The 15959-nt window shown below is 45.2% G+C and overlaps 1 protein-coding gene across 1 annotated transcript in view; it reads right to left on the bottom strand.

Annotated features, from left to right (window-relative positions):
- The window catches only part of KBTBD12 (kelch repeat and BTB domain containing 12), a 130512-nt gene that overhangs the window by 81344 nt on the left and 33209 nt on the right, over positions 1-15959 (bottom strand). The window contains exon 4 of the mRNA XM_073591362.1: positions 332-482. Coding sequence (XP_073447463.1) covers positions 332-482 — 151 coding nt within the window. The remainder of the gene's footprint in view (positions 1-331; positions 483-15959) is intronic.

Genomic DNA, 15959 nt, shown 5'->3' on the forward strand with positions numbered 1-15959 from the left:
AGGTGATCAAATACCACCAAATGAAAGCGGTGTGGAAAAAAGGACGTCAATTTTATTTGGGAGCCACGTCGCACGACCGCGCAATTGTCAGTTACAGCGACGCAGTGCTGATTTGCAAAAAGTGCTCTGGTCTTTGGCCAGCCAAATGGTCTGGGGCTTAAGTGGTTAAAGTTCATGTGCGTGTAAAGGCAGGCGTCCTAATACTTTTGACAACATAGTGTATATGAAAGTGTTTGTGCCCACAGAGTTCGGCTTTCATTAGTGGACATTCCCTCGAAATTGGACATTCTCACCTACATACATCGATTCTTTTATTTTCCCCCACACTTACCTAATACAAATATTTCTCCGTTCACAACAGCAACATTGAAGCGATATTTGGAATACTTCATGGGAGCCATCTGCCTCCACTTATCACTGTCGGGGTCATACTGCAACAGCCGATTGCTCAATCGATCAGGCTCATCGTTGGGGTTGTCAATCTGTATGCACAAAAACACAGCGCTTTTTAAGAGACTTTAAATCTTCTGACCGTTGTTCTAACTCTTTTCTAACTAGCTTTGCCTGAAGAATGGCTTCAGTGCTAAATTTTCTGTTATATCTTTAACTACTAGCCTACCGGGCCAATTCTGATATTTCTCTCATATATGTAAAACTCTGTGTTTTTTAATTGCGCTGTCAGCCCGAGGAGAAAAAAAAAAAACGATTACAGAGCTTTTGTTTTGATCATGTGATCAGCTGTCATTGGCTGACAGCTTATCATATGGTAAGGGGCTGGGATCGGCCCCTTACTCGGATCGGTGATCACCCGAGTCTCAGTGACTCGGTGATCACAGCGCGCTCCACAGGGTGCGTGCACAGGGGAGGCCGTCATATGAATTCAGGTCCGCGCTGTAGCCGTCATTCGGCTATAGCGCGGATGTCAACTGGTTAATAAAAAAGGTAAAAAGAACAAACATAGTCAAAACATAGCCAAAGTTCAGTAACCGGAACGGGTAGTCAGCCAAGCCAGAAGTCAGGGATCAATGTAGTGGAACAGCAAGCAGGATCTGGAGCCAGAAGGGATGTCAGCAAAGCAAGTCTTTGAACAGGAACACAGGCGATAGTCTCTATGATGTTGACCAAGCAAAGGCAGAGATCCACTGGGCTGAATGGCTTAAGTAGGCAGGACTGACGAGCAGGATATCATCAACAGCTGAGTAACTGTGGAGAGATAGGAGCTGTCAATTAGCCGACAGCTGAATGGCCAGCTCTGAGAAGGAAGGGCTGAGCCCAGCCCTGACAGTACTCCTCTCAAAAGTCCTCAGGCTTGATGAAAGCAGTGGGTTGGCTCTTGGGAGGAGTTATGCAAATGTCAAAATGCACTGATGGGTGGGTGTCAGTCTGGAGGAGTGGGCGTTCCTAAGCAGACCACCCTAGGTAATGTCCACATGTGATACTGAGCCTCCATGTTTGAAAAAAATTGAATTCAATGAACGAAAGGGGTGGGCCAGAGACAGTCTTCTAGGTTCCAAACCAAAACTCCGTTCCAAACTGTCAGGGCTGGGCTCAGCTCTCCCTTCTCAGTGCACAGGTTGCTCAGCTGTCAGTTAATTGCCAGCACTCATCGTCCACAGTGACTCACCTGGTGTTCATTTCCTGCTCTTCAGTCCAGCCCACAGCCAACCCCTTCTGGCTATTTAAACTGCCTGGCTCATTCATTCAGCGCCTTCGCCTTGGTCAACATATCTAGAGACTCTCTGCTGTGTTCCTGTTGAGGACTTGCCTGGCTGACGTCCCCTCTGGTTCCTGATCCTGTCTGCTGCCTCCAACTATGCTGATCTCTGCCTTTCTGATTTCCTGGCTTGTTCCGACTATCTGATTTGGCTACCGGACCCTGGCTATGTTTTGACTACATTTACTATTTGTACCATTTTTACCACTTTATTAAAAGGTGTGATTTTTTTTTTTTTTTTTTACTGCATTTTCTGTCTCCATCTGTTTCATGGTTCCTGACACAAACAAATGCAAGCTCATCCCTACCCTCAATAAAGAAGTTCACATCAGGGACGATCACTGCTTCATCATATCTTTATTGGCAGAAATCCATAATTAAAAACAAAGGTCAAGAACAATTTTTACGCGTTTTGTCAAGGCATTGCGATACATGTGAAACGGTCATTGGTTGATGTTTTCTTTTTGTTTATCTTTGTGATTCTCAATATATGCACAAGCCATGAGCGCCCCCTAAGTAGATTTTTTTATTGAAGATGGACAATGTAAGGTCCCTAACGCACATTCATATACTAGGGCCATATTAGACAGGAGACAAGTAACCTACCAGCATGTCTTTGTAGTGTGGGAGGGAACCACTACAGGCACAGGGAGAACATGCAAAGTCCAGCCAGGTAGTTCCATGACTGGGATTTGAACCAATGACCCTAGTGCCATCAGGCAGACGTTCTAACCACTTGGCCACTGTGCATTTACACTAGTGGTGTCCTCTGATAAATGATCTATTATGCATCAGTCTTCAGAGGACGTTTGACAGGTGTAAGGAGGTGCTAAGCTACCCCCTAACCACTTGTTTTATCCTCTAAAAAAAACACATTGGAGGAGATTTACTAAAACTAGAACACACAGAATCTGGTGCAGCTGTGCATAGTAGCCAATCAGCTTCTAGATTTTATGCTCCGTTCGCGCTTCTGCGACTCCAAAGTCTCGTATTTTCAAGTGCAACTTTGATGCGACTTTTATATGCGCTCAAGGAACTTAAACAAAGGAATGTGATGTATAATGTTTATTGTTATTCTTGTTAATATCTTTTTTTATATATATATAATAAAATAGAGAATATAAATATATATATATACACACACTCTGGCACTTCAGACTTATCAAAGTAGTGCAGGAACCTTTTCAAAATCACTGCGACTTTAAAGTGATTGTAAAGCCTCAAGGTTTTTCACCTTAATGCATCCTATGCATTAAGGTGAAAAACGTTCTGTGCTGCAGCTCCCCCCAGGCCCCCCCCCCCCACACACACACACTTTTTCTTACCTGAGCCTGATCCGATCCAGCGATGCCGCTATCGCTCTCCTCATTGGACAAATTGATAACAGCAGGAGCCGTTGGCTCCCATTGCTGTCAATCAAATCTGGTCACAAGGGATCGGGGGTGGGGCCGAGTCCGGCTGCATGTGTCAATGGACGCAGCACCGGGACTCGGAAGCGCGCCCGCATGGGTGCCCCCATAGAAAGCGGCTTTCCCAGGGGGCACCCGATTAGGAGGAGGGGCCTGGAGCACCAGCGAGGGACCCCAGAAGAAAAGAATCTGGGCTGCTCTTTGCAAAACAATCACATAGAGCAGGCAAGTATAACACGTTTATTATTTTTTTTTTTTATTTATTTTTTTTTAAATGAAGGTTTACAAACACTTTAAGTCGCAAAGATTTGAACAGGTTCCATTGAAATCAATGGTCTGCGACTTGTCATGCGACTTTAGGTGTCCAAAGCCATATGACAAGTCAAGTGTGAATGGAGCCTTATTGTCAAAGCTTGTACAAGCTGAAGATGGAAGCTGATTGGTTACTTTGCAGAGCTGCACCAAAATCTGTGTGCACCGGTTTTAGTAGATCTCCCCTATTTTGTGCTATTGCTATGTGGCTTTCATGGCAGCCATACACATTTTGATTTTTTTAATTCGATCAATGTGCTATTCGATCAAAGCGATCAAATCAGCAAACAACTGAATAGCCAATCGGAATAGACCCATACTTGATTGGATTCAATCAAACTCAGTTGATCGAACATGGTGGAATTTTTTAGGTTGTAAGCTCTAACGAGCAGGGCCCTCTGATTCCTCTTGTACCAAATTGTAATGTAACTGTACTGTCTGCCCTCATGTTGTAAAGCGCTGCGAAAACTGTTGGCGCTATATAAATCCTGTATAATAATAATAATATTCCTGCATAGATCAGTAGCACTAAGATACCTTGGTTTAAGAAAACGATTGTATTTCTATTGATCGGGTTCTGAAATTGGTAGAAACGGAGATGCGATCGGTAATTAACAATCAAAGTCATAGGTGACACATATTTCGAATGGGTTGTTGTCTATAGATCGATTATTCCTATCAGAAGAGATTGATCAGTAAAGAAACCGATCGTCTATCGAAGTGTCCACCATTCGCTACATTGCATTGAAACAGCTGCAGTGCCAACACTGCAAGGACCATACTATAAAAAAAAAGATGAAAAAGTTACTGACAGGCACAATTACAGAAAAAACGACTCGAGAGATAAAGATTGGCAGCGTAGCAGTATTACAATTTACTGAACGCAGGTCCTCCTGACGGCGCACATTCTGAAAAGGCCGGGAGAACAATTGATGTCTTTGGCACCTAGGCTGCAGTCTCATATATCCTCGTCTCATATATTGCTTTGTAAGCCAACATCAAAAAAGGAAAGGCAGTTGACTGTTTCGCCTCCGGGTCCTACACACCCTGGGATAGAAGTCAAACCATTTCCATTCATAGACACCAAATCCTAAACTCCATATTTAATCCCTTTAACCCCTCCATTCACACTAGTGGAGCACTACGCACACAAAAATGGGCATACATCAAACACGTGTAGGATCCATGTACAATAGATACTCAAAAAACGCTGGATAAATTTTACGTTTTTTTTTTTGCGAGCATTTTTGCAGTGTTTAGGAGTGATAGCGTTTTTGTTAATGAGCGCGAGGCCGCCACTATCCTTAACAGCCAGTGAATAGATGCTTGTTAACCACTTGAAGACCAGGCCTTTTCTGGAACTTTTTGTTTCCACGTTTACTTCAGTATTTTTTGATAGAAAATGACTTAGAACCCCCCAAGCATTTTATATATATATATATATATATATATATATATATATATATATATATACACATTTTTTAGCAGAGGCTAAGGCACTGTGATTCCTATTACAAGGAATGTAAACATGTAATAGAATTAAGGATGACAGGTCCTCTTTATTGAGAGATCTGGGCTCAAAAAGACCCCAGATCTCTCATTTACCTTTAGAGCCCTTTCACACTGGGGCGGTTTGCAGGCGCTATTGCGCTAATAATAGCGCCTGCAAACCGACCCGAAAGTGCCGCTGCTTTCATTCCAGTGTGAAAGCCCAGAGGGCTTTCACACTGGAGCGATGCGCTGGCAGAACGGTAAAAAAAAGTCCTGCTAGCAGCATCTTCGGAGCGGTGAAGGAGCGGAGTGTATACCGCTCCTTTACCGCTCCTGCCCATTGAAATCAATGGGACGGCGCGGCTATACTGCCGGCAAAGCACCTCTGCGGAGGCGCTTTGCGGTGGTATTTAACCCTTTCTCGGCTGCTAGCGGGGGGGTAAAACCGCCCCCGCTAGCGGCCGAATACCGACGGTAAAACGCCACTAATAATAGCGGCGTTTTACCGCCGACGCCGTCCCCGCCCCAGTGTGAAAGGGCTCTTAAGGCTACTTTCACACGGGTGCGGGGGGGGTGGGGTGTTAGCGGTAAAGTTCTAATTACTAATTGTAATAGCAGCGCTTTTCGGCCGCCAGCAAGCACTTTTAACCCCCACTAGCGGTCGAATAAAGGGTTGATAGCGCCCGCAAAGCGCCGATGGCAAAGCGCCGCTGGCAGAGCGCTTTGCAGGCGCTTCGGCAGCGGTGCCCATTGATTCCAATGGCAGGGGTGGTGGAGGAGCAATGTATACACCACCCCTCACAGCGCCCGAAAGATGCTCCTTGCAGTACTTTTTGTAGCATCCTGCAAGTGCACCGCTACAGTGTGAAGGCTTTCACACTGGGGCTGCAGGGGATGCCTTTTTCAGGCACTTTACAGGCACTATTTTTAGCCCTTTAGCGCCTGAAAAATGCCTCAGTGTGAAAGTAGCCTAAAAGAAAAAGAGAAAACTTTTTTTTTTTTTTTTGCATTTTTACTTAAAAAAAACCCATTTGTTTTGGCCTGAGACCTGGAAGTGACGTCAGACGTCGCTCTGGTCCTCCAAGGGCATAGAAACGCCTTACTTGTCTTCCTGCACACCGGCTGCCACATCCTTAACAACAGATGACCAATCAACTGTCAGCGGGGTTCCCCACTGACAGCTGAATGTAAACTAAACAATAAAAAAGTAATAAAAAACTATTTTTGGGTGTGGTATGGATTTTAGGGGAACCCCACCCCAAAATCTATACCAGACCCTTATCTAAACATGAAGTCTGACAGGCCAGGAAAGGGGAGACGAGTGAGCGCCCCCCCCAAACCATACTAGGCCACATTCCCTCAACATGGTCACATGCTCCCCACCCCCCAAACCACCTTGTCCCCACGTTGATGAGGACAAGGGCCTCTTCCCACAACCCTTGCCAGTGGTTGTGGGGATCTGCGGGTGGGGGGCTTATCGGAATCTGGAAGCCACCTTTAACAAAGGGGCCCCCAGATCCCACCCCACATATAAATGATTCACCCCCCCCCCCCCAAATTTATTAAAGTTTTTTTTTTAAAATTGTCCCCCAGTGTAGATCCAGCATCAATCACGATGAACGCCGGCCGTCGACCCATAAAAAAAAAGGAAGGTCCACACCCGATGAAGGCTCCCGCTGAATGACAGCTCCGCCGCCTCCCGGCGGTAATTAAAACGAAAGGGCGGGGGCACCGGGTGACATCACCGGGTTACCCCGCCCCATTTTGATGTCATCGACCAAGGCACGTCCCCCCAACCCGCTTTAAGCTGCAAAGGCAGCAGGTGAGTAAATACTTATGCCGCGGCAGTGATGCTTTGCTTCGCACTCACAGAAAAAATGCTGCGGTGGGCAGCAAGTCCACTGAACGCAATCCATTTGAGCAAATGAGGAAGCACCACAAACGCAATGCATTGCACACTATGGCCACCCGTTGGTGCATCCAATGAGCTACAAATGCTTACATGTGAAAGGGGCATTAGTGACAGGGTTTACTTGTACATTAATAAACACAACGCCGAATTTTTGTTTTTATAAATATCTTCTTGGAGTATGCCTTTTATCCTACTGAAATGCTGCACACGGTAAAGGTGCTGCAGCCCTTTAAATTTTCGCATTCTTCAAATGAAATGTTAGGATCCCCCGGCCATCCCACGCGTTTGCATCTGCCAGCTCTCATTGTTATTATAATTTGCATTTGTCTGTTACCTTTTGCGAGGGATCTACAGAAAATTGTAATTTCTGCACAATGCAAATCATCTTGGCATCTTCCAAACAAGACGCTCTCTAATGCAGGAGGCCGGGGCGAGAGAATGGGGGCTCGCTGACTGGAGCTGGTAAGCTATCCTCTCCTGTTGCCATGTGTTTTGAGTTCTGGCTGACAAATGCGAAAATGTCTCCTATTAATGCGAGCCTCAGTTCATCAATAAACACCCACTTACCGAAGATCTGAGGAATCCTTTGAAGCTTTTCCCTGCTTCTCGTAATTATGTCACTGCGCTAACATGCATTAAAAGTTCACTCCAGTCAAACATAGAAATGTTTTCGCGTTTAAATGGACTCAGGGAACAGGCCCTGCCTGCTGATTGGCTGATATGTTCACCCTACCGTTCACCGCTTGGAACTGCCTAAAATTATACGGGCAGGCATGGGCTGAAGTACCCTTCAGCAAAAAGACCTAAACCGTCTTGGTTGCTTCAGCAAAATGGGGATGCAGAAAGGGCAGTGACCTATACTGCTGGGGTACTTCACAGCTCAGTGGGGGAGGGTGCACTTTGGACTTGGGTGATAAAAGACCTTGTCCCGGTGTTCTGCCATATAGTGTCCTCGTATCAGATAGTGTCCGCCTCGTACTGCGCAGGCGCAGCGCCTGCGCAGTACGGAGGAGCAGGAGATGCCGAAAATGCCCGAAGTTGATCAGCTGACCATCAGCTGTACACGGCGCTCGGGCACCTGTTAGCGATGGCAGTGTAAGAGGGCCCCTCGCGGGCTCGCTTCGCTCGCCACGCTTCGTGCACGGCCTCGCTGCGCTCGGCAAATATTTATTCTAACTCTATGTCCACTTGGATAGTAGGGAATGATCCTGGACATAGGGTAAGAATAAATGCGCAGGCTCCGTGTACAGCTGACGATCAGCTGTTGAACTTCGGAGACTTTCGGAGTCTCTTTTGTCCTCCGTACTGCGCCTGCGCAGTACAGGGAGGACACTATATGATAGGGGACTGAATTCGATAAGACACCGGCACTGCCCATGCTTTTCGGTGGAGCCAATCGATTCAGCAATCTTTTTTTTTTATCCACCTGGATATGCCATATCTATACTGATATGTCCATCCAATGGAAAATCAAAGGATCCATGAAATATGTTTGGTTGCGTAGCCCTCTTTTTTTTTGGGGGGGGGGGGGGGGGGTGGAATATGAGAAATGGCTTTTCCCAAACAGAATATTGCGCTTAAACCTGTAGGTAAACCTTTAGGTAAAAATGAGAACCAGAACCTTCGCTAAGTGGAAGAGTGTGTTTGATAATAAGTTGCCAGTGCCTCCTCCCAGGACAGGACCTCTGGGTTCCCTTCCTAGGAAATTACCCAGAAATCCAATCAAAGTATTTGGGAGCAAAAGAACTACTACAACCAGCATATAACATTAACCATAAGCATATAGATCAGTCATTCTCAACCAGGGTTCAGCTGAACCCTAGTGTTCCTCCAAAGGTTGCTAGGGGTTCCTTAAGCAATAAGCAGTTTCTTCCCCTCAGGTAAATTACCAATGGCAACAATGATCTTTTGTTGCTATTTATAAGGGGGTATTCTACTTGTCTAATTGTCCAAAATGTCTTGGTATGCTGACGCCTTAAGAGTTCCCTTCACTGAAACTAAGGGGCCAAACCCAACCGCTAGAAAACAACCATAATCCCCCCTCCATCAAATGATTTGGACCAGTGCACAAAGCAACGTCTATAAAGACATGGGTGAGCGAGTTTGGGGTGAAGGAACTTGACTGGCCTGCACTGGGTCCTGACCTCAACCTGACAGAACACCTTTGGGGTGAATTAGAATGAAGACTGCGAGCTAGGCCTTCTTGTCCACATCAGTGCCTGAGCTCACAAATGCACTTCTGGAAGAATGGTCAAACATTCCCATAGACACACTCCTAAACCTTGTGGACAGCCTTCCCAGAAGAGTTGAAGCTGTTATAGCTGCAAAGGGTGGGCCAACTCAATATTGAACCCTACAGACTAAGACTGGCATGCCATTAAAGTTCATGTCTGTGTACAGGCAGGCGTCCCAATACTTTTCGTAACATAGTGTAGATCAGCTTCTGTATTCTCAACCAGGGTTCCTCCAAAGGCTGCTAGGGTTCCTTGAGCAATAAGCAATTTCTTCCTCTCAGGTAAGTTACCAATGAAAACAATTATCTTTTTTGCTATTTGTAAGGGGGTATTCTACCCAATGGCCACCAATGTAAGGGCAATTCTTCCACATGACCACCATGCTTATGTACCAGGAGCTGTGGATATAGTATTTATTGGCAGGGGTTCCCTGAGACCTGAAAGTTTTTTTCAAGAGTTCCTCCATGTAAAAAAAGGTTGAGAAAGGCTGATATAGATGCACACCAGTATTTAAATAATACAAGCTTTATATAGGAAGAGATTTATAACAGTACATACATCCAAAATACCAGTGATGGTGAACCTTGGCACCCCAGATGTTATGGAACTACATTTCCCATGATGCTCACCTACACTGCAGAGTGCATGAGCATCATGGGAAATGTAGTTCCAAAAACATCTGGGGTGCCAAGGTTCGCCATCACTACAATATACAAACATATATTATCAGCAAAGGGCCCAACAAGAGTTCTGGTGGAATTGTGAACAAGATCTGCAGTCATGGGGAGATCCTTTAACTGTTGTCCAACCAGCCTGGAATGGAGCTTCCCACCAGCAGGAACTGTAGTGTGGCACTGGAACTCAGAGTCAACCTATCTACTCTGCGCTGTAGTCCCTCCTTAAAGTAGAAGTAATGGCAACACCTAACTAACTTTAAACTTACTTCCATCCCTATTCTAAGCCTAATTTATCTAACCCTGTAAAAAAAAAAAGATTGTCATGCTTACCTTTTCTGAAGACGCTCCAGTCTAGTCTCCAGCGGTGCCTTCTGTGTACAGGAGAAAGTGACAATGGCTGAGAAATGCCTGGGAAGTGTTGTCACCCACAGACGTACTATGTGGCCTCTGTTGTTGGCAGCTGCTCCTACACACTGAAGCCGCTGCTGACAGCTCAGGCTGGGACCAGACCAGAGCGGCTTCAGAGTTGACACCAGATGCTTAACCTGGCTCTAGCCTATGCTGATTATTGAGACTTATGCCGCGTACACATGATCGGAAATGCCGCCAGCAAAACTCCAATGAGAGCTTTTTGTCAGAAAATGCGACCGTGTGTATGCTCCATCGGTCTTTTGCTAGCGTAATTCCAGCCAGCAAAAGATTGAGAGCATGTTCTCTATTTTTCGGTCGGGAAAAGTTCCTATCAAAAATGCGTTCGTCTGTATGCAATTCGGACGCGCAAAAAATCACACATGCTCGTAAACAATTTGACGCATGCTCAGAAGCATTGAACTTCATTTTCTCGGCTCATCGTAGTGCTGTACGTCACCGCATTCTTGACGGTCGAAAGTTCAGAGAACTTTTGTGTGACCGTGTGTATGCAAGGCAAACCATCCAAGTTTTTTCTGACGGAAATTCCGATCGTGTGTACGCAGAATTAAACTATTTAAGTAAAATAACAGCAACTACATATAAACTCTATTGCAATAAACAGGTTCACCTACCAATGTACTGGAAGCTTACCACTACAGTAGCACAGACTTAGCTATCTGGCACTGTGCATGTCAAATAATAACAAGGACAGGTTATAGATACTCTGTCACAAGAATTTATATATACACTCAGCAGCTGCAGTTAAACTATTCGAACATAGGAATACTTACATAATACAGTAGTCCCTTCTGGCTTGGGGTTTAGCAGTATTGACAGGACATGTGGCTGAGACTTTCTCTCTCTCTCTCTCTCTCTCTCTCTCTGCTTCCTTCTTCCAGGGTTTCATAGCCAACAACCCAGGGACAGGAAGCGCATACATATTATAGTTACAGGCATATACACATTCAGACAGCAGAGGGCAGCAGTTGCATTTCTGAATTGCTGATTGGGTAAAATATTAACCCTACCATTCACCGCTTGGCAATTCAGAAATGCAACCAAGTCACAAACCCTTTGATTTTTCCATTGACTGGACAAATTTACAGACATGCGGCATACCCAGACAGATAAAAGAAAATGTGCAGATTGTCAAATCATTTTGCTCCACCGCCAACCATAGGCAATGCTGGGCCAAGGTCCTTTAGCACCAAAGTCGGAAAGGCCAAAGTGCGTTCTCCCCCATGAGCCTTGAAATACCCCAACAGTATAGGTTGCAGGTCCTGTACCCCCATCTTACTGAAGAACCCAAGACAGTCACCTCTTTTGCCTACCCTTTGGCCTGGCCCTGACTGTAAGACTTTACCAGATGGGATAGGCAGCTCCAAGCGGTGAATGGTAGGGTGAACATTTCAGCAGGCAAGGCCTGTTCCCTGAACAGCATGGTTTGCAGGTCTTGCCTTTTTTGTACCCTCATTGTGTTGAAGCAACCAAGGCAGTTGTCTCTTTGGCCTACCTTTGGCCTGGCTAGACTGGCTGGGTTGAATTCCTGTATTTACTGTAAGTGAACGGTTAGGTCGCAACTCACCCGTCTGCTTTTACCGCCCCGGTGGTGTGACCAAGCCCATAAATTTTGTCCAAACCCACTACTTGAATGGAATCAAATCCACAATTAGAATTTTGTTCAATCAGATACGAAACAAGAAAAAATGTCCATTTCCTGCCTTTGAATTTTTTCATCACCATGGTCAAAATCGATCGTCAATTTGCCCACACTAAGTATTAAAGTTGAAACAATTGTTCTGAAAATGAAAAATTTTGAATGAAATTCTACTGGCATCTAGCCAGCTTACCCGGATATAGCCTGGAGCCATATTTTTCTGACTCTGCACTGCCCATAAGGATGCAAAGCATTTGCAGAGAAAGGACAGCTGAAATATGTGACCGACTGAGAGCTACATCTGCACATGAATGGTTTTATTTACCCGTCCTCCTAATAGCATGGGCGGACAGCTTCTATCCATCGCATATGGCCTTAACTGCCGCCTGCTTCCAGCATTTAAGGAATTCCCTTTAACCTCGCTCTCCACGCTGAGCCAGATGGCCATTGGGCCCCCCGGGGCCACTCCAACTGGCTGGTTTATACACCCCCCCGGCCCTATCCTTGGCATACAGAGTGAGTTGTGTTTGTCATTTTTCTAGCCTCGGTACTCTATAAATAACTCCATCCATTTCTTGACAACTTGTCATGGTATCATGAATCCTTAACCGTGTCAGTCCTGGAAGGAAGATTCCCCCGCGTGCCGCCGATTGCCTTGTGCTCAGACTGGGGCAGGCAGGTAATTAGCCGTGTGCCTGCTCAGCGATTCCCTCTTATCCCCCCTCATCCTCCCACAGCTTTCTCCTTTATGAGATACGATTCAGAAATAAAAAATATCAGCGACTGCCAGGAAAGTGAGTCTGAAATGGGCAGCCCATTCCTCCTTTTACAGATCAGTATAAAATATAAAATAACAGCAGCAATCACGTCTAAGTGCCGCTCTCGTGACAGCAGAGGGAACGTTCCAAAGACAGCAATTTCACAGCAAAAAACGAAATATGATTAATATGCTGGTTGGAAGATATCTGAAAGTAAAATGGGATTTTATTTTCTTAACCCTTACAGCCGGCCCTTTAAGGGGTCCTCTACACCGGAGGCCGGTTAGCAGACTGCCTATCATGTTATCACCAGACGTCACAGTGGTCACCTATTTCCTGAACATAGATAGTGACTGGGAGCGGCTGGTGACGGTGCAATCATAGTGCTAGGGGCACCAAGTGAGCCAGCACTGAACAGGGGTGCCCCCCCTTTATAGGGTCCTTTACACCGGAAGCCGGTAGGCAGGCTCCTATCATGTTGTCACCAGACGTCACAGTGGTCACCTGATTGGGAGCCCGTTCTACCGATTCCTGACCATAGATAGTGACTGGAAGCGGCTGGTGACAGCGCGATCATAGTGCTAGGGGCACCAAGTGAGCCAGCACAGAACAGGGGTGCCCCCCTTGATAGGGTCTTCTACATCGGAGACCGGCTGCCTATCATGTTGTCACCAGATGTCACAGTGGTTGGTCACCTGATTGGGAGCCCGTTCTACCGACTCCTGACCATAGATAGTGACTGGAAGCGTCTGGTGACAGCGCGATCATAGTTCTAGGGGCATCAAGTGAGCCAGCACAGAACAGGGGTGCCCCCCTTTATAGGGTCCTCTACACTGGAGGTCGGTAGGCCGGCTGCCTATTATGTTGTCACCGGACGTCACAGTGGTCACCTGTCTGGGAGCCCATTCCACTGATTTCTGACCATAGGCAGTGACTGGGAGTGGCTGACGATAGCGTGATCATAGTGCTAGGGGTACCAAGTGAGCCAGCACAGAACAGGGGTGCTTCCTTTTAAGGGGTCTTCTACACTGGAGGCTGGTAAGCAGGCTGCCTATTATGTTGTCACCAGACAGTCACAGTGATCACCTGATTGGGAGCTGTTTCTATCGATTTCTGACCATAGACAGTGACTGAGAGCAGCTGGTGACATTGCGATCATAGTTCTAGGGGCATCAAGTGAGCCAGCGCAGAACAGGGGTGCCCCCCTTTATAGGGTCCTCTACACCGGAGGCCAGTAAGCTGGCTGCCAATAATGTTGTCACCAGATGTCACAGTGGTCACCTGTCTGGGAGCCTGTTCTACCGACTCCTGACCACAGACAGTGACTGGGAGTGGCTGGTGATAGCGCAATGATAGCGCTAGGGGCACCAAGTGAGCCAGCACAGAACAGGCGTACCCCCCCCCCCCCCTTGATAGGGTCCTCTACACTGGAGGCCGGTAGGCAGGCTGCTTGTCATGTGGTCTCTGGCTGTCACAATGGTCACCGGATTGGGAGCCTGTCTTACCGACTCCTGACCATAGATAGTGACTGGAAGCAACTGGTGTCAGCGCAATCATAGTGATAGGTACATCAAGTGAGCCAGCACAGAACAGGGGTGCCCCCTTTTATAGGGTCCTCTACACTGGAGGCTGGTAGGCAGGCTGCCTATCATGTTGTCACCAGACGTCACAGTGGTCACCTGATTGGGAGCCTGTTCTACCGACTCCTGACCATAGACAGTGACTGGGAGTGGCTGGCGATAGCGCAATAATAGTGATGGGGCACCAAGTGAGCCAGCACAGAACAGGGTTGCCCTCTTTTAAGGGGTCCTCTACACTGGAGGCTGGTGAGCAGACGTTCTACCAACTCCTGACCATAGACAGTGACGACAACACAAGTCTCCAGGCGCATAAACCACCACCTAGCTGGGGAGAATGCAGTCTGCATAGGTCACTGCTATTCCAAACTCATAAACTGATGAGATAAAAAGAGAGACACAAATGGGAAAGAGCGTTCGTTGTACCATAGCAAAGCCATGAATAAAAACATGTCTATTTATTTAAACAGTCCAAGGCCATACAGTGGACAAGGAGCTGCTCACTGGATGTTCCTTCACCATAGACAATGAACATTTATTTCTTTAATTTCTTAATTTTCCAAAATATTATGACAAAAAATTATAACTTCAAAGAACCCGCCATGTCTCTTTATTATATTATTATTATACAGCATTTATATAGCGCCAGCAGTTTACCCAGCGCTTTACAATAAATGGGAGTCAGTACATTTAAAAGTACAATAAAAAACAAGAGGGTTAAGAGGGCCCTGCTCAGAAGAGCTAACAATCTAATAGGGTGGGACAGGTTGTACAAAAGGTTGTAACTGTGGGGAATGAGCTGATGGAAGTGGTAGTGGCCTCCTACTAAATACCTTGGACTGTCTACTTTCCAAAAAGGGGTCATTTGGGGGGTATTTGTACTGTCCTGGCTTTTTTGGACCTCAAGAAAGAGCAGAGCTTCCACTTTTGGGTGTTAATGTCATTTTAAAAGTCTTTTTCAATATTTTTTAATCTGCAGCTTTCATTAAGTTTAAATAAACTCCTGCCATGAAGATTCTTGTTCAGTCACTTCCTGTTGTGGGGTGACATCCCTTGGTCCCTGTGTACTAACTGTGCTCCTGCGTTGTCACCCTGCCACATGGGGTTCCGATAGACATGTACCATTTGTTTCATTCTGAATTTCAAATTCGGACAAGTTTTTCATTATTCTGAAATCTGGATGTATCCGAATTTCCGAATTACAATAATACCAAATTTAAATAAATCCGAAATAATTAAACAAAATTTTAGGACTAAATTCCAAAGCAAATAGTTTTCAAAATGGAATTCAAATTGTTTTCGGATCAAATTCAAATAGTTTTCGAATATCCACAGAAAATAACAGAGAATAGAAAATAAAGGAAAATAATAGAAAACACTAGACTAAACTATAATAGAATAGATAAGAAAAGAATAGAAAATAAAAGAATAGAATACAGTAAAACAGAACAGAATAGAAAAAAAACAGAATAGAAAAAAATAGAATAGAAGAGAAAAGAATAGAGTAAAACGGAACGAAATAGAATAGAAAAATAACAGAACAGAATGAATTCGAATAAAAAATAAAGGAATGGAATAGAATAGAAAATAGAATAGAAAAAAATAAAATAGAATATAACCATCTTCTTAAATTTGAATTTCAAATATAATAAATTGGAATACAATAGAAAAAAAATAGACTATAATAGAAAAGAATAGAATAAAAAAAGAACAGAATCGAATAAAATAGAAAGACTATAACCGTTTTCTGAAATTTTAATTTGAATATCCAAAGAGAACAACAGAAAATAAAAGAATATAATAGAAA

Source organism: Aquarana catesbeiana, linkage group LG07, assembly GCF_042186555.1.
Source record: "Aquarana catesbeiana isolate 2022-GZ linkage group LG07, ASM4218655v1, whole genome shotgun sequence".
Taxonomy (NCBI): Eukaryota; Metazoa; Chordata; class Amphibia; order Anura; family Ranidae; genus Aquarana; species Aquarana catesbeiana.